Below are 27,349 nucleotides of genomic sequence, written 5' to 3' on the forward strand. Positions count from 1 at the left end.
TCTGTGGATATTGAGCTAAGTTTTGGCATGGTAGTAGCTGAGAATCCTTCCCAACACATACTCTGAGCACTCAAAGATCACACAACAAAGTTCAGCTCTTTTGATACGGGGCTATGTAGAAAGATTATGACAATTAACATGTTACCTGTTGTTATATCTTATAACCTGTTGTTTTAACTTCAGAAACAGCTTAGGTGTGAGCCAGATGATCCCAATTGAACAAGCTATGCTTTCAGAATTTTATTTTTTATTTATTTATTTTGTTGCATTTATGATTTCTTATTTTTAAAATATGTTGTTTGTTTCCCGGTGCAGCTGATCTCCTTGTTTGTTTTTCTTAAGTGGCCTTAAAGATTGCACCCGTGTGTTGATACTCTGCACTCGTTTACTGAGCACACATGCTCAGTCTGTCCTCACTGCTTCCTGTTTGATTCCCCCTTCGGATGATAAGTCCAGAGCTACACGCTGCTGCCGCTGAAACTGTCTGAGCAGCAGATCCAAAAGATTTCCTATAAGCCATATGCTGGAGGATGTCTGCATCTTTTCTCAGGTTTCCGGTCTTTATGTGTTATGTCAGCAGCTGGACGCTTCATGTGTTCTTAAGTTTCAAGTTCTTGCTTTTCCCTTTTTTCTCTGTCAAAACAGACCCAGTGCTGCCATAGAACCAGTTCTGTCAGAGTACCTTCTGAAAAGTCAGCTGGCTTTTGTCAACCTAATAAACTTTTAAAGTTTTTATTTATTTATTCAATGAGTCTCTGCTTTTGTTCTTGGCTGAATAACCCAGCAGATCTTCTCTCAGGTATCGACAACGCAGCACCAGCACCGTCAGCATCCTGATGGAAACTTGAGATCTGCAGCGGTGCCTTCGAGGTCTCCAACTCTGCGCCTGTGTCTGCTGTGCAGGAACTGTGTGCTTTATCGTCCGCCACAGAAAGCTGCAAAGCAGGCAATTATGTTTATGACCATGTCTGTCTGTGAGAGGGTTTGTATTTCTGTCTGTTAGTAAAAAAAAAACACCCTAATGAACACATGGGTGAATTTAATAAAACTTTTAGAAAGTAGATGTGCATCTACAGTTGATTAACTTTTGGAGTCAGCCCAATTCAAAATGGCCACCAACACAAGCTCAGTCAATTTTATAAATATCAAGAGTCATCCCCAGATGAAACATTGCATAAAAATCTTGCATAACATAATTTTCCTGGTTTGACCAAAACGGCTACAACTCCATTTCTCAACATGAGAGGATCTCAGTCTAAAACTCTGGCATGAAAGGTGGCGGGTGATATGCATTCCTTCAAGGACTGCTTGGCCTTTAATTCTTTAAGTGTTTGTGGAGCATCTTTTTTGGCAGATCCATTGACTTCTATATGTGTTTCCAGATGTGAAACAACAAAACAAGTCATCTGTGAAACTGTATGACCTGCAGCTTAGCAAACATGGACCTGTAGATTTTCTTTTTTTTACTTTCATGAGAAAAACAGGATTACAGGCTGATGCTTCCACCGAAAACAAGACTAGAGAAACTGTGAGCGCTGAGTTACTTTTAGTTTTATGAGGAAAAGTTGTTAAAGCTGAAAGAAGCAAAATACTAAATTAGCTAAAAGCTAAACGTAGCAAAATGGTAGCTTAAAGCTAACAGTAGCATAAAGGTAGCTAAAAGTAGCAAAAGCTACATGTAGCATAAGAAGCCAAAAATAAAGTTTGTTGAAGTAGACTGCAAAGAGAACAATGTTTTAGAGGTAATCGAAGAGATCTCAATGTATTTCTATCAGGAAAATATTTGTAAACAATTTTAAAAACCAAAAGTCGCAGCACCTGCCTCCTGAATGAGCTGAACATTTTGATACATGAATGGTTAAAATAGCACAAAATATGCAGAATTAGTTAGACTGCAAACATTGTGGTAAAAAAAATATATATATATATATATATATAAATAAACAAGAAAACAAAAGTGTGAATGTTGAAAAAGCATGCAGACAATTATTGGAGCAACACCTCTTGTATTTTATGACATTTAAAATCAGATTTTTACCCAGAACGTGGAATCTCAGTTTGTCAGAAAAGACCCCTCTACTCGACCCCCATCACTGCTCTGTTTCTGCGATCAAATCTTTCCTCCAAACGCTTTAATTTGGAGTGAACTAACACTCTCATTTGGGACCTCGGCGGCTGGATCGTCCAGCTGTGTAAACAGTAAACAACAGAGTGCCGCCGATGCTGAATGATGTGCATGTTGGAAGAGGATTTAATTGCAACTCATCACGTGGAGCAGATCAGGCATGAAGGACGTGTTCAGGATACGACTATCGTAATGCCACCTCACAGGCACTGGAAGACTTTCTGATCTAGACCCCATGTGATAGCACAAAGATAAGTCAGTTATTAAAGTTAGTTTTATCACTGGGACATAAAGGGGTGGCCATTTGTGAATAGTAATCCAAACCTGCCTTCCTGTTGCACAATCTGTGTTGGCTCCAGATTGTGTTGAAAGTGAAGAGAAGGAATGACAAATAAACCCATAAAATCAATCTCTTTGTTAGTGTTATATAGTCTCCTAAACGTTTACCCATCATGACTTACCTCACAACCTGCCTTGGATTTGTTTCAAAGTAGAACTGAAGCTCAAGGGAACAGCTAATCTCTTCCTTGATAGTAATTTTCGTTTGGACTGAGTCAGAGTTCAGCATTTCTGTCAAAGTTTGTCCACAAAGTTGGCATTCAGTTTTCAGAAATTAGGAAACATTAGAAATAGTGCTACATAAATCAGCTCCTTTCAATCATTTTCACAAATTTAAGCATAAAACTGTTTGATGATTTATAGTCTTAAACAGGTTTATAATTTTGTTGATTTTGCAGGAATTTAAGGGGGGAAAAAGACCAAAATTAGGTGAGTGAATCATTAAAAATATTGCTTTTATTCTAAATTCAACATGAATATTTCTTTGTTTGTGGCATTTTATTAAGAAAGATGCTAAATGCTTTGTTCAGCATTACAACATTGAAGCTGTTTGTGTCAGAAGGTTTATCCTCGGGGTTCCAAGAAAGATGACCAAACTACCTGGTTATTAAGCTGCTTTAATGTCAGCCTGTAGTGGGAAACACCAGAGAATCATTACCAGAGAATAATTTTCTCAGGGCTTTTTCTGAACTTCTTTTACGACGGACCACTGAATGAATGTGCAACGAGCCCTCCAACTAAAACTCATTGTGAGAAGCATGAATGTGACTAAAATCTGTCCCTTCAGTCCCTCTTATTGCTCTCCTGCTAGAAGTCTAAGGAACCTGTAAATCCGCTGCAGCAAATTTGGAACTCAAATTAATTTAAAGTGAGTGTTAGAACTTGTGGAAGTGTTTAAATGACAGCTTTTGGCTTTTTTGTAGTAAAGTTTTCTCAAACGCTTGAGCAGTTTAAATTTATTTAAATTAATGAAGCACATCGGGACAACAGAGAGGTGTGAAGTTCACCTGCAATGACTAAGCATGAAAATAAAACTTTATTGAAATATTTCTCCTGACTGAGGTTGTTCAAAGAGCTACATACAACATTTAAGTTGCAGGCTCCGCCCACAATATTCAGAAAAGCTTTTAAAAAATGAAGGGGTTTTTTTTCTGCATTTGCACACTAGAACTGCTGATGCACATTTCTCACATGTTCACTATCAATTTGTGTCTCAGAAATCTGAACAAATATGGAGCTGATTTTACTGCTTTTCTCACTTTGTTTTGATCCTGTCAACATTACACTTTGAGCATGTGCTGAAATGGTTATTAACTAGCAGAAAACTGTAAACTGTATCAGAGAAAACGCCAAGTTTGGGGGAACCTTTAGCCAAGCTAAGATTGTTTTTGTGCTATGTATTTTGATAGGTCATGATGTGTCTTCGCCATCTAGTGGCGCAGCGTGGGTATTACAGTTTTATTACAATGTGTGGACAGAGAGTAAAAATGTTTACACAGAAAACAGTATTTGTTTAAAAAATATATACTAATAAACTTTTCATAACCTTTTCACAGAAAACAAATTCAAAATATCTGAACTCTCTCTTTAAAGTGAAAAAGGACCAATTAGTCCAATTTTGGAGAAACTATTTGCTGTAAGATTGTAAACAAACAGAAATCTGAAAGGGTGAACTGCAACTCTTTACACAGACACAGAGGATGATGCTTGTAAGGTATTTGAAGTATCTGTACAGAAAATATCTAACAGTTAATCTCCATCTTCATTTTCTACCTCTTATTTGTGGTCGGGTCTTAGAGGCAACAGGTCCAGGAGAGAAACCCGGACCTTTCTTCTCCCAGCGACGCTCTCCAGCTCCTCCTGGGAGATCCCAAGGTGTTCCCAGACCAGAGAGGATACATAATCCCTCCAGTGAGTTCTGGGTCTGCCTGGAGGTCTCTTCCCAGTGGGACATGCCTGAAAAACCTCAGAAGGGAGGCTTCCGGGAGGCGTCCTAATCCGATACCTGATCCACCTCAACTGACTCCTTTCGATGTGAAGGAGCAGCAGCTCTACTCTGAGCTCCCCTGGATGACGGAGCTCCTCACCTTATCTCTGAGGCTGAGCCCGGCTGCCCTGAGCAGGAAGCTCATTTCAGCCGCTTGTATCCGGGATCTCATTCTTCGGTCATGATCCAAACCTCATGACCACAGATAAGGGTTGGAATGACAAGACTCCCAGATACTTGCCCCACCTGAGGCAGAGACTCACCCCCAACCTGTAAGGAACATTCTACCCAGTTTCTGGTTGAGAACCACAGCCTCGGACTTGGAGGAGCTGACTCTCATCCTAACCGTCCCATACAATGAATTTGGGCCACGGAAAAGATACTGTAATCAAGCAACAATGCTCCTATGAATGATTGTATTGTTTGCTTGAGCTAAATCTAAAAAATATAGCCTCAGGCAGCCCTTTTCCTTAGACTACACTGCCCTCTAGTGGGCTTTATAATAAATTACAATTGGTTTTATTAACATGAATGTACATCTGGTATAAAATAAAGCGTCTTAAGACTTAAATCATTGCTTTTATAAAACAGTATATATAAGTGTAGTGTGTTGCCCAGTGAGACAGGTGTTAGTAGTTGAGCTGTGATAGTGGAGGTGTACCTGAGCAGCTCTGCCCCGCCGACAGCTGCTCTGAAGTCTCTACCCTCAGGTGTTTTCCGCCTTTTCCTGCCGACTCCTCACTTCCCTGCCCCGACTGCCTCCTGTCAAAAAAAACAAAAAACTTTGTCCATTCTCTTCATTTAGCGTTTGTAGTTGGAGTGTTTGCTTTTAAAGGTTTGTCAGGGAGAAATGACGGAGCAGCAGAGCTTTTCAGAGCTTGTTGCTCAGATCTTACAGGAGGCGCCAGGAGCCAGGAAGGACCTGGTGGAGAACCACAGCAACCTCCTCCGAGTGGCGGACTACTGCGAGAACAATTTCCTCCAGGTCAGTACGGGCTCATTACAAACTGTTCGACAAGGACTGGGACATTTCTGCCCAAAAGATCCAACATAGAAAATATAAACCAGAGGGAAAATGCCTTCATTTTCATGTAAGAACTGTAGAAGAAGGGCAAAGAAAACCAACACCAAACTACATGTTAAAGGGGAAATGAAAGGTGTTCTGAAGCTAATGTAAATCAAAAGAAATTCTTAAAAGGATATTGTTTTCTGAATCTTTCATTGAAAAAAAATGGCACTAATTTCAAATGAATAATAAAAGATTGAGAAAATTACTGAGGTCTCTTTGGCATTTTCCATGATTACTCAGAAAGGTGACGTGTGGAGAGACAAACACAGGAACACTAAAAAGGCAGTAAATAGCAAATACAGATAGAGTGGGGGTGAAATTGTTCAGTTTGTTGTAATTAATTGTGTAAACTGACCCAAAACTCCAACAGCTGAGTCATTCTTCAGCTTCATGAAGGACAAGAAGGTTAGATGGATGTGGTTAGTTTAGTTCCTGGTGAAAATTACAACCCAAAGTTTGGTGACTGACTGTGGAGTTTACTTTTTAAAGAGGACCACCTGAAATACAAACCTTCAGTAGAAGAACCACTGTCTATTGGAGAGACACCGGCCTCCTCTAGTTGTCTGGATGTTAAACTCCTTGTAGACTATGACATCACTGTAAAGCTCAGGGGTTCTCCCTGTGAAATGTGGGGCTTGTGTTCCCAACAGCATCCCTCCAGACCAAAACAACAAACATGTTTTCAAACCGGTACTCTTGTTAACATGAAATTGCTTCTTCCTTTGCTTCCATTTCCCCCTGATAAACACTGACAGTAACCTCCTCAGTGTCCTACAGGGGTCTGCCACAGCTGGCTCCGCCTCCTTCTACGTCACCAATCAAGGAGGTAACTCCTCCCACACAATCAACCCACTTCAGGATTTTAACACAAAAACTTTAAAAACAAGTCATTAACATTTTAAATCAGAGAAACGGACCACTGAAGTGTTTTATGATACTGTTTAACTAAAAGAAAAACAGGAAAACCCATTATTTTATACTTTATTTCATTTCCCCTTTAAAACTGCCTCATTATGGTCACCGTGGTAACCACACAGCTGTGTCTGTCACTCCCTGACAAGTTAATGAGAAGCAGTCCATTGATCTTTATGTTTCGTCCATGCATTCTTTTGTAGATTTTGTCTATGTTGTTAGACATAACAACCAAATATCATAGCGTCCTACTCCCAGTCGAGCCGCATGTTTTCATGTATAGTTTGCATGTTTTACCTCAAAGCTACACAACAAGATACAGGACACAAAAAACTTTTGATCAGGATAGTATGCTCATTCATCAACGCTCTTAATTAAACCCTTTGTGATAGCCTCAGAACGCTTTAAGCAGTTCAAATAACCTCAGACACAATTTTAGAAGTGGATATATTTACGTTTTTTTAACTGCTCTACAGGCCGAGGATCCAACGAAAGCTGTCGAAGAGGCCAAAGCTCTGGCCACCCAGGCTTTAGCCAGCGTCACCTACCAGATCAACAATGTGGCCAACACCGTGATCAGACTGCTGGACTCTCAGGCCACGCAGATCAAGGCCATGGAGTCGTCCGTCAACCTGCTGTCACTGGTGAGGAAAGCATGAAAAACACCTGAACTCTGAGGGATCTGAAGCACTCCCACGTGAAGCTGGTGCAGAAAATGACTCTGAGGAACATGATCGTATTTTAAGAGGGATAACAGTTCCAGAAACTGATGATAAAAATCAAAACATGTTTAACAAAGCAGTGACGCACTGATGAGACATAAGTCGCAACACAAACCCTGCTGTTTATACTGTCTGGGAAGTAACCTGAGTAACAAGGTCAAACATATAGGTTTATCTTATTTATGTAAATAAATATCTGTTTTTAACAAAACTGATTAACTGGATCTATATAATAACAAATTTAACACTTTAATTAACAACACACACTGAAGGCTAAATAAGATTGGACTAAAATGACATAAAAAGATCTACAAGTTCTGAATTAAATGTAAGAAACTAATCAGAAACACTTTTTTAAACAATAAGCAACACTTGTTATTAAAATTTCTTGTACTTTTTTACTGAAAAGTCATATTTTGGACATTCTAAAGATTTTACTCAACTAAGAATTTCGCTCATTTTCTTTAGAACCGATATTTTCTAATAACGATGTTGCAGCAAGAAGGTTTTAGGTTTGACTCCCAGCTGGAAGTCTAGTTTCCTGCTACAGACCAAAAACCTGCATGGAAGTTTAACTGGAGATTCTAAATTGCCTTCAGGTGTGTGTGTGTGTGTGTGTGTGTGTGTGTGTGGTTGTTCAATCGGCCACGTCTGTCCAGATTTACCCTGCCTCTCGCCCAGTGATCACTGGAGATACAGGAGGTGCCAGCTCCTGGCAGTCCTGCACAGGAACAAGAAGGGACAGAGGATGGATGGGTTTAAAATATTTTAAAATATAAAACTTTATGCAGAACTTGCTGCACCCTCTCAGTGATCAGTTATGACAATTGCCAGAATATTACATAGCTTTAGCACAATCTTGGCTCAGTAGGGAATCACAAAAAGTGTTTTGTGCTTGGGTTTGGGTTAGGATGAAAAGTAGCTATACTTATTGAGCAGTAAATTATAGTAAGATTTCAGTTCTGTAATACATTTTTGGATGTTCAGTAAAAACAAAACAACTTGTGCTTAAAATCCTTGTTGCAGCATAATCCCAACAGGTTGCCACATCAGCTCCATCTCACAGAAACAGGAGCGACAACAAACATCTGCACTGTGTGTGTTTCTCAACATGTTGGGTGGCGTTTGTTTTGGTTTTTTTTATTTAAGTTGCGGCAGATTTTAATCCAGAGCCACACAATGAGCTTTACTCTCATATTTTAAGAGGAGCATCCATTCAAAGTTCTATCCTTCAATAATCCGTGCGTACATATATAAAAATAGCAGACTAAAACATACATTGTGTTTTATTAACGGCTACTTTATTTATAAATGATCATTAAAATGAATCGTATAGCAATATTTTTCTGAACAAGTCAGGACGGTATTAAAAAAAAACGACAGCATGATGTGAAAATTACTTTTTATAAACAGAAGAACATAACTTTGGCTTTTTAAACGTTAGCAACTCAAACTGCCTCAACAAACACATGACTAAACTGAGAATCCAGTATAATCATGTAACCACTTACAATGCAACACATTATATGGTGATTTTTAAATAGACTGAACATATACAGTATGTTACGTGTCCAGTTTGGTGTGTAATCTACAATTTCCCTGTTCCTGTGTTGGTCATAGTGCTGTAACTTTACTGGAGGCTCTCTCAGACCCTGTTCACACCTTGTAGTAACATCCGCCCTGAGTCATCGCACTGCAACTGGCTGGCGCTAGGTGTGAACAGCCTCAGTGCGCATTGAAAATGGTTTAACTCAAACCACCTTTGGACGTGATCTGGACCCTTTTTTATGCGCACGTGTTTGGTAGTGTGAACACAATCCGTCCTGAGGCCAACAGTAGGACCTGAACTTACATGACCAATTAAAGACAATTAAACAACCATCCTTTGAAATATTCCAAAGAAATGGCTTTATTTGTTTGTTTGTTGTTTTACTAAAACTTTTAACGAACTGCATATCAGAATCTTTCTCAATAGGAGTGCTTGTTTTGTAAATCCAAGTGGATTGCAGGACACACTGTGTGGCACATTTTGTCTTTAGTTCAGTCTCTGTTCTGATTGTTTTTACACCTGCTGTGATCACTGCAATCTGCTGCGTTAATCACAGCCAAATCACCTGAGCAGCGTTCGGCTGCATTTTGTTCACCTAATAACACACAGCGCCGCTGTTATGTTCACAGTGAAGCTGTGTAACAGCTGACACCATGGTGCACTGCAGAGGATTTTTACAGGTTGTAATCTTCTGTCCTTCCTCTGAGGCTGAAGTCATTAATCGTTTTTTGTTTCTCCCACACTGCATCTGTTTGGTAATTTGTGGCAGCTGTGGTTTAGAGCGGACGTGTCCCTGGGCAAGACACTGAACCCCTCATTGACTCTGATGTTCCCCAATGATGAATGAATGGAGTTTAAAGCCCTGATTAGACTCTATAGAATGATCTATTCAGATTAGTTTTGTACAGATGTAGTACAGTGCTGTATGAATGTGTGTGGACGTGTAAGTGAGGGCAGATTATGTTGTAAAGTTCTCTGTGTAGCCTGGTTGGCTAGAAAGGAGCTATAATAGTACAGTCCATTTACCATTTAATTAAGTTCCAAAGAAAACAAAAAATGTGACTCGAATGGCTCTGAACTGTGTTAATGTCAAAATAATACCAGTTCTCAGATGTTTGAATGTCTTGTAATTTTATAGAAACGTCAACAGGCAGCTCACTGTGTGATGTGGCTGCATGTTCATCTAAATACGAAGCAGGTAACTGACCTCTGATTGAATAAAAAAACTGTTTTGAAATATGCATTTACTGGCCAGGTGTGAACGCTCACCCAAGGCGGATATTAATGCAAAGTCTGAACAGGGCCCGTGTGGAAAAACAGCAAAACAGAGTTCTCATGTAAATAAACCCGTCTGTGTTCTGGTCCAGGCTGCAGCGATCCACTTTGAGAAAGTGGGCCGAAGGGAGATTGGTGCCTTCTCCACACCCAAAAACAGAAGTCACACGCTGCCCATGACCCTGCCGACATCAGGCAGAGAAGCAGAGGAAAGCTACAACAGAGTGCCGATATCCTACTCCGACCTGGACGCCATCGGACACTGTTTTCAGGTGAAGTGGGTTAGAAAGTGAGAGTAAAGTTCCACTCCACACATTATCAGTAGCTCCAGGGTGTGAGAAATACATTCCAGTGTCATCCGTGCAGACAGGTGGTATATATCTTTTTGTTTTTTGTTTTTTGCACTTACAGTTAATCTTTTCTCCACAGGTGACAGAGCAGCAGCTCAAGAAGAAGGAAGAGACAGCAGAGCGCAAAGAAAGAACTGCAGAAATGTATGTAGATTCCGCTGTCTTTTGGGATGTACAGTTAATTTGATAAAGGGATAGTTCAGACCTTTTGAAGCAGAGTTCTGTGGAAAGGGTATGAACAATTATTTCAGCATCTTACTTATTATACTTATTACTTATTATACTTATTATAGCTCTATGAATGACCTCGGTTTGGAAAGAAAGTTTAATTCTGAGCAGACTAACGAGCTAACGACTAGTCAAATAAAGTGAAATAAAGTGAAATTCGTCTGAATTTATTGTTTTATTTACAGAACCTCTCACGGCATCGCTGTGCCCCCACCCTCGGTGCCCACCATGCCCCCCAAACCCACCGACAGCAGCCTGCCTCATCCTGCTCCTCCGTCCTCAATAGACTCTGACCTCCCCCCTCCGCCCTCCTGTCCTTCCCTCTCAGATCTCCCTCCACCTCCTCCTCCTGCAGCTGGAGGCGCCTCTCTTCCACCTCCTCCTCCGCCTCCTCCTCCGCCTCCCCCAGTGTCAGGAGCGGCGCTCCCCCCGCCTCCCCCTTTACCCGACATCAGCCCGTCGAGCAGCGGCTTCCCGCTCCCGCCGCCGCCTCCTCCCGCAGCTGGGGATGCCTCTCTTCCACCTCCTCCTCCTCCTCCTCCACCTCCCCCCGCGTCAGGAGCTGCACTCCCGCCACCTCCTCCTCCTCCCCCTCTCTTCTAGACTTTATCAGTCATGCTTGGTTTTGCCACAAACGTAAAAAAAAAAAACACGTGCAGCGTGACATTCGGGTCAGCCGTGATCGAAAAGAATAAAAAAAGAAAAAAGAGATTTTCAAAGAGTCTGTGTGCAGCGGTTGACCTGTTTCATCTGTACTTAACGGCCAACTCTGAGCCTGAAATGACATTTTTCTAAGATAGAAAATCTATCATCTGACGTGAAGTCGGTGCAGGGAGCTGGATTTTTCCGACATGTCCCAACGCCTCAGCTGCATTCCTAAAAAACAAGCCGAAACAGGGATTCCTGTCTTTTTCCTTCCATAGTATAAGTGATTCGTGTTCCTTACAATGTCCGTACAGCATTACAGCGTCTCCTAATCAGTGAGTCAAGGTAAAAGCTAGTGACACTGGCACTTGCAATAAGCTTCAGTAATGAGTCCACTAAGGGCGTAAACTCTGTGTTGCAACTCCTCATACTCCTGAACCCACCTGACATGGCTGTTCGCTGACAGTAACTTTGTTTTGAAGCGTTAAGAAGATCACCTTTTAATACCGTTAACTTCTCTTCTAAGACGTGCTTGATTTTTCTGAGAAAAGCCATCTGATCATAACAAAGACCCGTTGTTCTGCATTCATCTACATTAAAGAGGAAAAAGGTTCCTCTGCAGTCGTTTTCGGTCTAGTTTCGTGTTAAATTGCTCCACAAACTTCACCTCAGAGCTGGAGCGCTTTGATTTAGTCCACAAATGTATTCTCCTGTACTAAAGTACAAATACATCTAGGCCCCAAAAGGAATACTTGTATAGTTAACCACATTTTCTGTAGCTGACAGCATCAGCTGTAAGTTTCTGCACAAATTAAGCTGTTTGTACAGAAAAGTGTGAGCTGTTTGTATAAAGTGGGACAAGAAGTCAGACAATTATATGATGCGTAGATCATTTTTCAACATGAGCTTCAGCTAAACAAAGATAGTAAAAAAATCGAGCTTTAAAACTAATGCATGAAGACTTTTATTCAGAAGCGCTGTTTCTGCCTAAACCCAAAGCTTTGACTGCGTGGCGCTATTACCTTTATATACAAGTGAAAAGTGTAAATGTTTCTCCTCCACTGTTAGAAAACTTGATGTGAAAGAGGGGAGAAAAAAAAGAAAATGTCCTGTTCATGAGCTGAAGCCGTGACATAAAACTGCTCTCGTGTTTTCCTGACAGCCGACGTGATTTAAGGATACCGTGGAGATAAAGAGAAACCTTTGAACTCTCTGACAGGTAGGTGTGCTGCAGATGTGATCGTTAAATTAAATGACAGACTAAATGTAGTTTAATCGTTTTAAAATGAGCTCAACCCTTTAGTAAAGGACGAGGCTTCTTAATTTTATCACTTTTATTTTTATTTTACTGGCGTATGAAAAAAACAGACGTGGTCTTTTAGCGTTTAACAGTTCTACTTCCTGAATGCAAAGGTTTATTTCATCAAATCGAAGACATTGCAGGATTATAAAAGTGATTCCCAGTAACCAAATTATTCCATTTGTGCTCTTTGTTTATCGGTGTCTCCTCTGTCAAAGCCTAACTCCTCCTCTTCAAACACTGTTTCCTCTAAATGTACTTTATTTGACCTAGTTCTGAAATCAAATATGTATAGAAAAATACAGAAAGATTAAATGTAGATTAAGTCTTTGTATGACTAAATCTAAATATAATTTTATGAGTGTATGCTTTAGTACATACAGTACATATGTTTTTGGAGTTTATGCTTTACATAATGAAATGTAAATGTAGTTTGTAATAAAAAAGAATGTTACATTTATGAAATCATTTAGCTTGAATGTAATCATGTTTAAAATTGGACTCAAAATGATTTATTTTGGTGAAGAAATTGTTGAAGGATGAGTTAGAAATTATGATTTGTTGCTTCACAAAGTACTGAGAACCCTTCATTACTTTAAAAAAAATAATGATGGTTTCTAGTTTTTGTAACGTTTATACTTTAAAAAAAAAAAAAACTTTTCAAATAATATATTTCCCATAAACATACATTGAAATCTTTTCAAGTTCTCCAAAATCAAAAACATTGTCTTTGAAATCTGCCTGAGCAACCCAGCTCTGTTTGTCACTTCTAGCTTTCAGACAGCCTTTTAATCCTTTTAGCTTCTAGTTAGCCTATTGCAACATTTAGCTAGTGTTTGGCTAGTTGTAGCATTTAGCTAGTGTTCTGTTTCTTTTAGCTTTTTTTCAACTCAGTTTGAATCCTTTTCAGTAAATCGCAGTGCTCATCATTCACACAGTTGTTCAGCTTCTAACAGGATTTCTAGCTTTAGCTTTTTCACCTCCCAGTTAGGATCAGCTGCTTTGTTTTAGTCTTTCTTAAAAAGGGATTGGGAAGAGTCCAATTGTGGCAACTTGACAGTTTAAAAAGAATTAGTCCAAACATTTTGCCGGTAGAGTCCATACACTGCAGCTAAATGAATATGGATTGGCAAAAATGCTGATTTTATTGATCTAAGACCTAAAATGTAACAAAAGGGCTGAAATTTGAATCCACACTTTCTGAAGCAACATCTAAGAAGACAATGATGTTACATCTGAAACATGTTGATATTTATGGTTATTAAAATAAAGACCTGTCAGAAACGGAGGTGAAGGCTTCTCTTCCACATGTAAATCTCAGGACACACTGTCTGTATCTGTGTCTTTAAGCAGCTCAGTGATGCTGTAAAAACTCCTCACTTCCCTGAGTGACACATTCTCCTCTGACAGCGGCCCGCGGGTCAGGACCGTTCCCGTTTTTGTTTTGTTTTTTCAGACAAGGTAAGAACCATCCTTCAGTAAACTAATCACTGCATCATTCTCTCAGACGTCTGTTAGACTTTAAAAAAAAAAAAAAGAGGAATTCGGTTCATTTTTTTAGCCTTCAGCTGAAACGAGCAACACATTTATAGGATGAAGGTTCACTGCAAGTAAAGCTCAACTCAAAGTCAGTCATTAATGTTGATTTTTTTTTCTACTGCTGGCAAACCAGTGGAACATTTCTGGTGCACAGCTGAACTCAAACAGATGAAACATTGCAGTAATATGACTGAAATGGCCCAGGTCACTCTAGGTCATAACCCTTTGACGACATAAATGTCTCATATAACTAACTGCTCTGTGGGCTTTCATGAGCTGCAACATAAAAGCTGAAACTTTATTGCAATCAGTTGTTCAGACAGACATTACCTCATTTTTGTTTATTTTGTACTGTAGTTTGCGTGCTTATATTTTAGTTTTCAAAGGACTACACATTGATGCAATGTAGATGTACAGTTTTTTGTTGCTTTATATTTAGGTGATGTATCACAATGTCAGTAAAAGTTTGTAACTCTGACTTAAATCTGTGCTAAATACACTTCTGCACCTCTGCATGTCAATAAAACTCTTGTTTTTGTATCACAGTAATGTTAGCAGGTTGACAGAACTCCAGCTATGACCAGACTAGGGAGTTTCTTTCCAATCATGTAAGTTTTCAAATGAAGTCAAGAATAAAAAAATAAAAAAATCTCCTGCATGTTTCCTTCATTAAACTGGTTTTCAAAATGTGCCCCCAGACTGCCACTCCTGGTGGTCGCCATCACTTCCATACTCCTCTGCTTCTACTTCCTGTTAAAAAAAAAAAGAGGGGAGGATGACGTCAATGTGCAGATGCAAGTACGAGGGGCCTCCTGGCCAGGGGACGACGTGCAAGAGGACGCCTGTTTCGACCGAGTCCCTCCTCGCCACAGCACCATGGACCACCCGCCGCCATACTCACTGGTGAGGGAAAACGAGCCAGCCGAGGTCGCCGAATCACTTTGTGCACACAGATGTGGGCACGGGTTTGAGCTCTGTCTGTACCTTTACTTTTTTTATTTAAATGACACAGACTGTCTCTTTATCATAAACTCTAAACCTTCTTTTCATGCAGTTTGACCCCAAGCTGACGAGCGTTTGTCCCGGTGGCCCCCCGCCTCCCTATGAGATGCATCCAGTGACGCTTCCCCCGGCGCCTCACTGGACCCCCACAGAACCTCGACAGCCACCATCTTAACCCGCCAACCAGAACCACCGGCCACCCCCAAGGTCACACAGAGCCTCCTTCAGCTAAACTGTCAACAGAGCCTCCATATTCTGTTTCCTGTGCATTTTTACAACCTCGCTGTTTTCATTATTTATTATATGATGACTTTATAACAGTGTCATTTAGAATTAACGATCAAACTACAATGTCGGTGCATCTAAACACCAGCAGAATCAAAGCACCGAGTGTTGTTTTAGGTTATATTATACACTCTTTATTACAGTTCAGTACTTACAGGTTTAAACAAAGATTAAATAAATAAGTTGCTAGAGTTGTTTTGTCTTTTTTTCTGATAAAGAACATGTACATCAAAAGAAGTGAAATGTTCCAAGATGGAAAAAAATAAAATGTTTCCTTGGCTTTTGAACCATATTAAGGCAAAACTAAATATGACCTTGAAGCCACTTGTAAAATCTTTAAATGCTTGAACATTTAAAAAAAAAAAAAGTACGTCCATTAATAGTCCAATAAGTAATGTTCAGGTATTATGTTTTCCCCTCCAATATACAATGCATACTCTAGTCTAGGCTACTTAGGAGATTTTTCTTGCTTCTTTTCAGGGTTTAAATGTTATCAGTGCTACAAAAGAAACTCCAACAGAATCAGGCAGGTCGTTGTGAGACACAGTGATCCCCTCTGCTGGATTCTCAAAATGTCAAACAAATCAGAGTCCAGCACAGGACGAGAAAAAAAAAAAATTAAAAACCTCAAATAAAACCATAGCCACTAACATGAAAAAGATTAAAGGCCTAGCATTGCTTGAAGGAATGCTTTCACTCGCTGCCTTTCATGCCAGAGTTCCCGCCGTTTTGATCAAATATTACAAATGTTACATGTGATCTGTTAGCGCTTGGAGTGTGTGTTGGGGATGACTCTCAGCTACTACCACGTCAAATCTTAGCTCAGCATCTGTAACACGGACAGAGTTGTAGCCATTTCTGTGTTGGCTAAGGTCGATTGGCTGTGGCGGCCATCTTGAATCAGGTTGACTCTCAAAGGTAATCAGTTTTAGACGTACATGAAGTGATTACTGTCTGTAAGTTTCATTGAAATCCATCTGGTGGTTCATGAGATATTTTGCTAACAGACAGAGTTGACTTCAGTAATATATGGTAAAACTTTATGCAAAAATCGCACCAAATGTGAAGCTCTCAGATTATGTGTTGGGAATGATTCTCAGCTACTATCACACCAAATTTTAGCTCAGTATCTGTAAAACTGACTGAGTTACAACCATTTTTGTGTTTGCAAAGGTCAGTTGGCTGTGGCAGCCATCTTGAATTGAGTCGAGTTTAAAGGTTTATCAGTTGTAGATGTACAACCAATGACTACTTTCTGAAAGTTTCATTAAAGTTCATTCTGTAGTTCACAAGATAATTTGCTAAAAGACAAACAAATAAAATACATTATTGTTCACCTTTCACCTTTTGGTGATGACGAAAACAAACCGTGATGACGAAAATAAAATCTCTCAGCAGAAACATCTTCCACCCCCTCCTCTTTGTGTTTCTGACTGTCCCGGTGAGCGTCCACATTGGAGTGTGTCGGTAAACGTATTGCATGTGGATTTCATCATCATCTATTGCTGTTTAACTCTCAAATCAAAGTAGGCGATTAATGAGATTTAAGCACATTTTTAAACAATCATATGATCAAACGGCAAAATGCTGAGTATTCATTACAAATGTGACATTTGGTATCTTCCGTCGGTCGTTCCTACTCATCCAATGTAAACATTCCACTACATAAAGTATTTAATCTGCAAAGGCTAAAACTGTCCTTCCATTGTTTATCCACGTTTAGGAGAACACACACGCTCACACTAATGCACTAACACCTCGACTCTAAATCCTTCTGAACAAACATCAATAAGATTATTCCAGTTCGGACAAATAAATTACATCTCGACGCTGGGCTCAACAGAGGAACACTAAGTTTGTACAAAAAAAAAAAAGATGCTCTACATGAGGCTGGTCTTTTGCGCTGATTTCTGAGCAGCAGGTGCGGTGGAAGTAGCTCTCCTCCCCCTCTCTCTCCCCCTCTTCCTCCCCCTTCTGATGAAACCCGTCCGGCGTTCAGAACACCCAGCTGACCGGCACCCACTGATGCTCCGTGGACAGCTTGTCCAGAGCCACGCGTAGACTTCGGAAGGCCGCTTCGAGACCGTCGTTCACGATGCAAAGGTCAAAGTAATGTCCGTAGGCTCTCTTGGTGCGCTCGCTCTCGTCCACCGTCCTCTTCAGCTCAGAGTCCTGTCAGGGGCAGGTTTCGGAGACAAGCGCAGACCTTTCAGACTTTTAAGGCATACATTTCAAAGGCATTTGCATGGATGGGGGACATACACAACAACAAAAACAAAATTAAAATTAGTATAATAAAAAAGTCTAAATGTTAGGATTCAACTTTCTTATTGGAATCAATCAACACGGACAAAATTGTATTTTCTTCTTGGTGAACGTGATCCATTAGGACAGTGTGCTTTGAACTCATTTTACTGGAAAAGTAAAAAAACAAAAAACATGCATACAACTAACACCGCACTTTGAATCAAATGTAGATTAATCTGTAATGTTGAATTATTTGAGGCTGAATGAAAACTCACCGTCATCTGTTTGGTGACTACTCCAGACTCAATTGCTGATCTATTCATAGCTTTGAGGACTTCAAAGTCCGGCGCTTCGATGAACACGACATACGGCAGGAATTCAGACGTTCGCAGGACTTTAAGGGCCTTCAGAGGAAGACAGGCACAATTAGGATGGATTCTGATCACTGCACATTAAACAACTTCAATAAAAATACATTGGAAAATGGCTAAAATGCATTTTGCTCAGCCTGAAAATATATGTAGCAACAAGTTGTATATAAAGTTTTATATACAACAAGTTGTATATAAAAATGAGACCCGAAAAATGGGGAAAGATCCTAATGCAGTCCACCTGTGGGTTGACATCCAGGATGCAGATCTTTCCTGTTTCTATCACGTCGTGTATGGAGTTGATCTTGGTGCCGTACAGGTTCCCGTCGTACTCGCCATGCTCCAAGAAGCGTCCGTTTCTGATGTCACACTCCATTTCGCTCCGGGACATGAAGGAGTACATCTGACCATCCCTCTCGTCCACCTTCGGCTTCCTGGAAGTGACTGCATCAAAGACAGATACAAACACAGAAACAGATCAGCAGCCAGTTCAGAGCAGAGGTTTGTTTAAGGATGTTTAAGGATAATAGCCGAAAGGAGGTCCAATGGAAGGATAAACTGATAAAAATGCAGAAAAAAAATGACGAGAAAGTGTTTAAAACATACTGAAATTAGAAACAAATAGGACAAAAAAGCAATTAAACTCTGAAAAAAGTAGAGTGTATCAACAAAAAAATAAGCAAATGAAATGAGCATTTATTGAAGGGATGCATATTGGTCAGTTGGTTGTGGCGGCCATCTTGTTGGGTTCAAAAGTTCATCAATTGTAGAGGTACAGCAAACTAGGTACAGCAAGAAAAACTAACAGAGAACGACAGTGTTTGTCTGGTCTGATGCTGAGTGGCTGCACTCACAGGGGATGGTGGTGCCGTAGCGTTGGGGATCGGACACCAGCAGCTTGTTCTTCAGGCTGCGTCGACCGACCCCCTGTGCTCCAATCAGAACCAGCGTCTTCCTCCTGAAGGGCGGGACTTTGGCAACCTCCTCGTAAATCCTCAACTCGTGCCGATCAAACTCTATTGAAGCAGAGATCAGACACGAGCACGAGATAAACTGCAAGGTACTTTTGTTCGAAGCTGCAGCGAGACGAGATGATTCTTTTACCTGCATTCTTCGTGGTCAAATACATCATCTTCTTTTTCTTCTTCCCCCCCATGCCCGCACACAGAGGACCTGAGACGGACAGCAACGCAGCTCAATCAAACCCCTTACATTACTCTTTTCCTTGCTGCCATTTCAACTAAATCCCAGCTGAAATCGTTTACTATGACGGTAAAAGCTCTGCTAGGTCATAAATTCAAAACGTTACAGCAGGGGTCTGCACCCTTTACAATCAGAAGAGCTCTTATTAACCCTTCTCTCACAATACTTTGTTCACAGCCGAAAAACCTGCTCGATAACACAACTCGTTAATAGGTTTTATATAAAGACTACTTAGAAAAAACATGTTTGTTGCATTCTGAAATGAAAGAACTACATTGTTGACATTTGTTAGTATTTTTACATGTTAGGATAAAAGCTCTTGTTAACATAGGAATAACACATTGTGTTTCTCCATCTTCTGATAAAGCTTAAACACTGAATGAACACTGAACAATGCAGACTTTTGAGTCTTTCATGTGTGAAACATGAATTGGTTTACACTGAAATAATAAAGCTTACTGAAAAAATTAGACTTGTTTGTTGGATAGTTAAACATGAGTTACTGACTTCCCTCTGAGAAAAGCAGAGACCTTCATTCACTTTAACATTTATTAAGTTTTTTTTTTTTCTAATCCTCAGAGTTCTCAAAATAACTTATATCTTTACAGATCACCTTAAGTTGATGATTTATTATTTAGTGTTTTTAGTATAATAGGGGTGTTGTGGTCCATATATTCTATATACTGATATGTACTGAAATCCCCCCCACCCACCCTTTGAATTTTGCCTCCAGTGTCTTAAAAATGTTTAATTTTCTGGTGGATTTCAAAGAAAGATCACACTGTACGACTGAAGGTTAGATTAATGAAGTGATCCGTTTGTTTTGCTGTTTGTATTAATAAAATCATTCTGTTACAGAAACTTTTATTCATATATTGCAGGAAACTTGCAAAATCCTTGTTATTTTTGCTAAAAGAGTCACTGCAGAGGAATCGAAGAGTCACATTTGGCCCCAGAACTGCAGATTTCAGACCCTGCCTTAGAAGATAATAGAAAGAAACTGCCACTAGGTGGCAGTGTGTACTAATAGTAATCAACCTGTGCAACCAGTTTGGTGCCAGAGAACACCTGTGACTTGGCAATCTGCTGACCTTCTGTTCAATGTGACAGAAAATTTGTCCGAAAGAGGATGAGCTCAGTTGTTTTCAAACTGGGAGAAACAAATGCTTTAAATTTCTCTCGTAAAAGCTTAAAGAGCAACTTATTAAATATTTTATTTAGTGTCAAATCTCACTTAACCAAAAGTATGCAATCCAAACATTTGAATTCTAAGTACGTTTTGGGTAAAAATGTGAAGAAACATGTGCCAGAAGACAGATGTGTCCTTTCCCGCCTCCAAGGCCGGCAGAGCTGGGCCGTCATCGTCCTCTCCTCCATAAGTGAAGGGCAAACTGCTCGCTATGACTCACCACCTGTTTTGCTGTTGACGACGGCTCTCCATAGAGCAGATCGATGTGAACACATAAACCCTCTGTTCGCTCCATGTCGTATATGAGTGGAGATCATTATTGATCAGGGATGTGAGTCAATGCTCCGTTTCGGCGAGGGCAGTTTGTGAACGTCAGATTCTGCAGCTTAATAACCTGCAGATTGTTTCGGGCCCCCTGAGTGTCTTTGATGTTCGTCACCAGCTCTTATGTACTCACCGTGAGAGGATCTCTTAGGGGAGGTAAGGGGAAGATGCAGTACTTGTGTTGCATAGAGAGAACAGATGTTGTCCTTGTTGCCAGGCTGTTTGTGTGGGGAGAAACCTGTGTGAAATGTGCGTAATTGGAGGCGCTTCTACCTGTCGTAACGAGCTCCATATCTCTCTTCACAAAAGCTTTCCTCTTTTCTTCAAGAAGCTGGCTGGGAATCAGGCCGGCGCTACCCCCCTCTATGTGACAGGCCTGTGAAACGAACACACAGCTGCAGCATTTGCAAGAAAAAGAAATAAAGAGGCCTAGCATTCCTTGGAGAAATGCTTATTGCCTGTCGTCTTTTATGCCAGAGTTAGATTAACCCCTAAAGTTAATCAGCTGTAGATGAACGTCCAATGATTGCTTTTATGAGTTGCATTAAAGCCCATCCAGTGGTGCATGAGATATTCTGCTAACACAGACAGGGTTGACTAACGGTTAAGGACAGAGGTTTGTCTCATGCAATTTGTCAGCGCTCCGAGTATGTGATGACCAAGACTCTCAACTACTACCGCGTCAAAATGTAGCTCAATAGCTGTAAAACTATAGCAATTTCTGTGCTTGTTAAGGTCACTTAGCTGTGGCAGCCATCTTGAATCAGGTTGACTCAAAAAGGTAATCAGTTGTATTATGTAAGAGATTCATTAACTTTTGTTAGAGGTTCATGAGCTTCTTTAAAATCAAACAGACAGACACAATATGGCTGCCTTTTGCGGACGATAAGTACAAATCATGGTGGCTGAACTTACCTGCCACCAGTTGAGGTCTTCCTGGTTGAAGATCTGCAGAATGTCTCCACTGCTGAAGCTGAGGCCCGCTTCCTTGCAGGGAATCAGGTTGTCATGAGTTGGGTCGTAATCGAAGTGGCACTTCACAAAGGCCTGAAAGAAAGGAGGAGCGTGTTGGACTGAATAAACCAGCATTTTAGAAGGAGGGGTGGTGAGGAGGGTGGATGGACTTCGTCAGTATGAAACGGCAACACAGAGCTCATCTCAAATCTACTGGATTCAGCTTGTGGGTCAAACCGTCAATCCAAACCCACACTGACAGGACAGAAACTGGGAGGAAACGAAAAAGGGAGGGAGACAGAGAAATAAAGGAGACAAAATCTGTAGCCATGGCAACCATCCCCTCCCCCTGCACTTTTTTTTTTTTTGGTCTAGTACCGAACTGATGTAAGAACATAAAAAAGCCCGTCAGTCCTCGTTGTGCTGTTTCTCTCATTTCTCTACAAGAGCAGACAGACACACAACAGTCTCCTGCAGCCAAATCGAGCTGTCAGCTACGGTTTAGTCACTCAGCGATCGGCAGGCTTGAGGCCGGGCAGGACGTGTCGACAGCTGGATTACATTTAAAGAGAACTTTAACTCCAAACACTCCATCCACCTACACAGCTCTCAGCGCTGTGAGCATAACCTGTTTTTCCTTTAAAAATCTCTGACTGACAGCCACTTCGAGGTGTGTGCAGAGGCCTTTTTAGATCTCAAGTGCACACAATAAAAACTACACTCAGATACTCCAGTCCGTAAAAAACAAAGGTTTTGGAAAGATATATTGGAAAGGGGCTTTTTTTTAAGAAAAGCCTACCCCTTGAGAGATGCACGATGCAGTCACGGCTAAGAGAACAATAAAAACAGACAACAGCCACTAGAAATGGAAGGAAATAAAGTTTTATAACATGTTGGCAAATTTACAGCTTTTATGACTAACTGAATGTTGCCCTTTGTTTTTTTACAGGTCTTACCAGCAGTGAAGTTATAAAAAAAAATCTTTCTTTCTTTCTTTCTTTTTAAATAATTCCAACATTATTAATGATTTAACAACAACCGTTTCAGTCAAATCTTCTTTGCCAGAAACCAAAAACAATAAAACATAATAAAACTAAGATAAACTTAATTATAGCTGCAGATATGAAGAAGAATCCGTCAAAAATCAACAGCGAAACATTTCTTTTAAAACTAATCAGCAGTAAACTATACATCAAATGTATGTGCCAAGTCTATAACAATACCCCTCACACACAAACCTTTTATGAATCATGTTCCTAGAAATGATGTTCAAGTGTACTTTAGTCTTGTGTAAAATTAATTTAGCATGGCTTCTTCAAACTCAGCCACTGCTGAGAGCAATCAGTCACAGAGTTGTGTTCGTTTCATCTTCTCATCCTCCCATCCTTTTGGCAAAACATCAGCAGATAAGATCCCTCATCTAAACTGGGTCACATCTTCAGTTTGACCGGCCTCCTCGGGCTCACAGAAAGCCAGAGCTTATTAGCTGCCACAACACAGTAATTTATAACTCCATTCTCCAAACACAGAAAAGGGGCCAAAACATTAAATATCCTGAATGTATATATATTGCATTCAACCAGCTTGCGTCACCTAAAAAGTCCAGCTGCATAATCAGATAAATGATTCTTGGCTCAGCATACAAGGCTACAGACGGGAGGGCAAAAAGTTGAATTATATCTGTATACTTTTAAACAAATTAAAAAGCAACACGCCATATTTATTCTAGGATGTATTCCTGTTTGAAATGCACGGACCTGTCTTGGCGTGTGTGGCTCCTGGTAGCTGGGTAAGATCTTCAGCACTACGCTGCCGCTCGCCTCCTTCAGCATCTCCTGGAGCACTTTGGGGTCGTTGCCCACCTCCTTGCCGTTCACCTCCTTGATGATGTCGCCCACATGGAGCAAACCTTGTTGGTCAATCATGCCCCCGTGAAGGATCCTGGCAATCACCAGCTCACCGCTCTCCACCCGAAAGGTAACTCCCTTTGCACAAAGAGGCAGTAAATAAACTCAAGGCTTAACATCCCTTGAAGGAATGCTTATCTAGAAACTGGGGCAACAGATCACCTGGCAACGTTTTCTGTTATTTCCTTTAATTAGCAACAAGCAGGTTCCTGGCAAATAAATCCCATCCATGTGTTGCAAATCAGTTTAATGATTTCTCTTTTTAACAGAACTACAAACAACTCTTGTGTTTGTGAGTGCATGAGGTGCTGTCTATCCTCTCGCTCACTGAAGACATGTTTTTTTCTTGTGCATTTAGCCTAACTGAGCAGTCTTACCAGGTGCTCTCCGGACACCTTGCGGATGCCCACCATCCTGACTGCATCTGGGGGAACAGGCTGATTGTTGAGGGCTGCGTCCATGAACGAGCAGGGGCTGGGAGGAGGAGTCTCGTAGTTTTTGGAAGCCACAGAATCGTGGGTCTCTAGGAGTGACTGCGAGCAGAGCGAGAGAGGACACAATCAGGCAACAAATTCTCTACTAATCAGGAGGGCAATGTTGTGGTCTGTTTGGAGCTGTTGCTGAGAGAGAGAGAGAGAGAGAGACACACAAACAATCCTGGCTTGAACACTTGCATCTCATTGCAAATGAATCAAGGAGTTTGAGGGTGTTAATTAAATAGGAGGTAAGAAGTACTCTGCAAACCTGGAAGTGAGGCTCCTTGAGGATTCGGACGAGCTCGTCGGCTGCCTGGCTTCTTTGTGTGAGCGGGCTGAGCTCCTTCAGGATGTCCTGGACCAGCTCAATGTTGTTCTCGCTCACAGCCTCAAGCTTGGGTTCTTCAAACCTCTCATGGGCCTTGGATTGAACAGATTTAATAGACAGAAAACACGTTACTCTTGGTTAGTTCTACCACATGAAAACCTAGTCTCACACTCTTCATTTGTGTTGTATTTTCCACCAACTAAATAAAAATTGTATCACTTTCAGTTCTAGCTTAGAGAGAGGCAATCATTGATCCTTTTTCAATTATGAAGAAACATAACTCAGATGTTTTGATTCTGTATTTTATTTTAGCTTTTACCTGTTCTTTTATTGTTTCTTACACTTCATTGTTTTCTGTTGTGTTAACTTTTCATTTGACTGATTTGTAAAGCACTTGTTTGTTGTTTTTAATGTGCAATAGAAATAAAATTGACCCTGGCACTGACATAACATAGTAAGAGAAGTAACCACAAGTATGGAAAGTAAACATCATATTTTCTATAAAAACATTGTATAAAAACAGGATCATTTTCCTAATCCTACCTCTAAGTTCACAATAGACCAAATCAAAAATGCTAATTAAAACTTTCAACAACTGATAATGCTTATAAACTTCAAAAGAGCAATGCATGATGCTTTAACTTACTAAAAATATAAAAATCTCCTAAACTAGGAATCAGACTGCTGATATAAGCTGTGCTGTCACTGTAGTAAAATATGATACATTGTACACAAAAAAGGTTAAGATATAAGAATAAAAATGTATTTTTTTACATCAAAGGCAAGTTTAATTATTTACTACAACATAATCATTATCAACTACACTGAAAGCAATTTACTAAAAGACTTTGTTAAGAGGTTGTCCAGAGGATTGCCTGCTGGAACCGAATACTATTCTGGCAAAAAACAGTGGTTGTTTGCAGACGAAGAGGGAAGAGTCCCTGCTGAGAGACAGGATACAATGCAGTCACGTGCACACACACACACACAAATATACACAGCAAAACCACAGAAACAGAAATAAACAAGTGTTACACAAACATTTTACGCTCTCAAGTACACACAGCTTTATAAAAAAAACCACAATGAAAGCTCAAATATGTCTGTAAACAAATTACACCTGCATGATATGAAACTCTGGGAGCTCCTCGGCTCAGCTACCTTGTCACTTTTCCATGAGACGGCTGTTTATGTTGCTACTATTTTCTAAACCAAACAACACTGTTACACCCTGCTGCAAATCAGCCCTGACTCACAGTTCCAGCGGTCTAATCCCAAAACAACAACTGCAGACTAAAAACGAGTCACTAAATTAGATGAAATAAAACAAGCTAGACCAGAAAATGTCAAAAAGGAGGGTCAAGCTATCAGGTTGCCCTAAATGCCCCAGAATGCTTGATTTGATGCAGTATAAATCATTCAGTCAATCTCACAGTCAGCTGCTATTAGTGAAGCACATTGGAAGTCTTTGAGCAGCTTTTTGGTCATTTTGTCAATAACTTTATTTATTATACCAACTATTTAAAGAAGTCTGAGTTGAGCTAATTGCATTTTTCTATGGTAATCAGCACAACTGACTGAAGTGATTATGCTGCATCCTTGCATGCCAGGACTTATTTTGTGCCCCTGTATTCTTGTGTTGGCATCTTCTTTGCCTCTCAGCACATCAAGTGAAAGCTTGTTAAATGTTTATAGATCCATCACCAGGGTCAAGGGAAACGGTAATCTTGGAAAGCCTTTTCATATCCTTCAAGCAAGGCTGCATCAGCAGATGAATCTTTTATGAGAACACTCATCAATACACCAAGAATCCTCCCAAACATACAAACAAACATCAGTGTCACGCTCTTAGATGAGGCCTCCCAATCATACGTGAGCTGTTTTCTGCAGAGGAAGAATGTAAACAGCCTTTGGTGAAAGATAACAAAAACTAGAGACGCAAGGGAGCAGAAGAGGCTCTGGTATTTGGGGAATATATCAGATGTTTTTTGATGCAGTGCTGCCTATAAATCCCTGTAGGGAGTCCATGCCTGGATTTTCAGAACAGAACAAAACTGGATGACTGAAAGATGCTGGACATATTTTTACCTCTGGCTCTTTGTGAGTCTGACAAGTAGCCCACAAACCGGTGATCATGGGTTTAAACAGCTTTCACCTCAGTGTAAATCATCTAACGGTCACTCAGTGTCAGAGGGATAAATGTCCTAAATGAAACCAATGACTGTGAAGTGCACAGAGAGAAGGTAGTACTTCTTTTGCACAAGTTGAGGTATCGACTGCATTACTTTCCACCTTTTGAAAATGTATGGAGGATTGTGCTTTTAGCAAAATGTGGAAGGAAAAACTTTGACATGAGAAAAGAAAAAAAAACAGTAAGATATGGTGGGAAGAAACTCTGACAGTGCTGTCTCCCTCTACTAAGTTAACTCAATAAATATACAGTTTGTGAAAGCAGCGTTATTCCTTTGGGTTGATATGAAGAATTAGATACGACACAATAAGGTCTGCACATGAGAGCAGCTGAGAGTAGACAGTCAAACGGCTTCTGTGCAGGAAATGTATTTATGCTCGATTATTTTGCAAAACTTTAGTATACAAGGTTGACACCACTGTGATAGACAAGAAAGTGAATAATGAGATATTCACCTCAATAAAACATCGTGGACAAACTTCAACAAACTGCTTATGTGGCATCAACTCTATGACTAAACAACAACTGAATAAAACAGAGAACAAATTAGTTATTGTCTAATGATAATAGTTCTAATCATTAGGCAATAACCAATAAATCAGCACTCATTAACGTAATTTACTCAAGGGGCGTCTTTTTTTCAAAACGGGAGTCTGCCTTTGATTATCTGTGTGTGATAATCATGGCTGCTCAGTTCTATGTACAGGTGCTGGTCATAAAATTAGAATATCATGAAAAAGTAGATTGATTTCAGTAATTCCATATAAAAAGTGAAACTTGTATATTATATTCATACATTACATACAAACTCATATATTTCAAATGTTTATTT

At 40.2% G+C, this 27,349-nt stretch overlaps 2 protein-coding genes across 5 annotated transcripts in view; one reads left to right on the top strand and one right to left on the bottom strand.

The window, feature by feature from the left end:
• The first annotated feature begins 5,155 nt into the window (after positions 1–5,155).
• Positions 5,156–12,301, top strand: abi3b (ABI family, member 3b). Its single transcript, XM_017418309.3, has 5 exons — positions 5,156–5,436; positions 6,909–7,076; positions 10,071–10,250; positions 10,408–10,472; positions 10,742–12,301. The coding sequence occupies exons 1-5, from the start codon at positions 5,302–5,304 to the stop codon at positions 11,157–11,159; spliced, it is 966 nt and encodes a 321-aa protein (XP_017273798.1). The 5' UTR covers positions 5,156–5,301; the 3' UTR covers positions 11,160–12,301.
• Positions 12,302–16,136: 3,835 nt separating this feature from the next.
• Positions 16,137–27,349, bottom strand: part of mpp2b (membrane protein, palmitoylated 2b (MAGUK p55 subfamily member 2)) — a 37,566-nt gene continuing 26,353 nt past the window's right edge. For all 4 annotated transcript variants that reach the window (XM_017418598.3, XM_017418597.3, XM_025006444.2 and 1 more), the window contains 10 exons: positions 24,267–24,419; positions 23,900–24,055; positions 23,373–23,600; positions 21,577–21,708; positions 20,935–21,037; positions 19,050–19,118; positions 18,800–18,961; positions 18,187–18,389; positions 17,850–17,978; positions 16,137–17,499 (listed from right to left, as the gene is read on the bottom strand). In XM_017418598.3, coding sequence (XP_017274087.1) covers positions 17,323–17,499; positions 17,850–17,978; positions 18,187–18,389; positions 18,800–18,961; positions 19,050–19,118; positions 20,935–21,037; positions 21,577–21,708; positions 23,373–23,600; positions 23,900–24,055; positions 24,267–24,419 — 1,512 coding nt within the window. In that variant the 3' untranslated portion in view covers positions 16,137–17,322. The remainder of the gene's footprint in view (positions 17,500–17,849; positions 17,979–18,186; positions 18,390–18,799; positions 18,962–19,049; positions 19,119–20,934; positions 21,038–21,576; positions 21,709–23,372; positions 23,601–23,899; positions 24,056–24,266; positions 24,420–27,349) is intronic.

This window comes from Kryptolebias marmoratus, linkage group LG17, assembly GCF_001649575.2.
Source record: "Kryptolebias marmoratus isolate JLee-2015 linkage group LG17, ASM164957v2, whole genome shotgun sequence".
In the NCBI taxonomy this organism is placed as follows: Eukaryota; Metazoa; Chordata; class Actinopteri; order Cyprinodontiformes; family Rivulidae; genus Kryptolebias; species Kryptolebias marmoratus.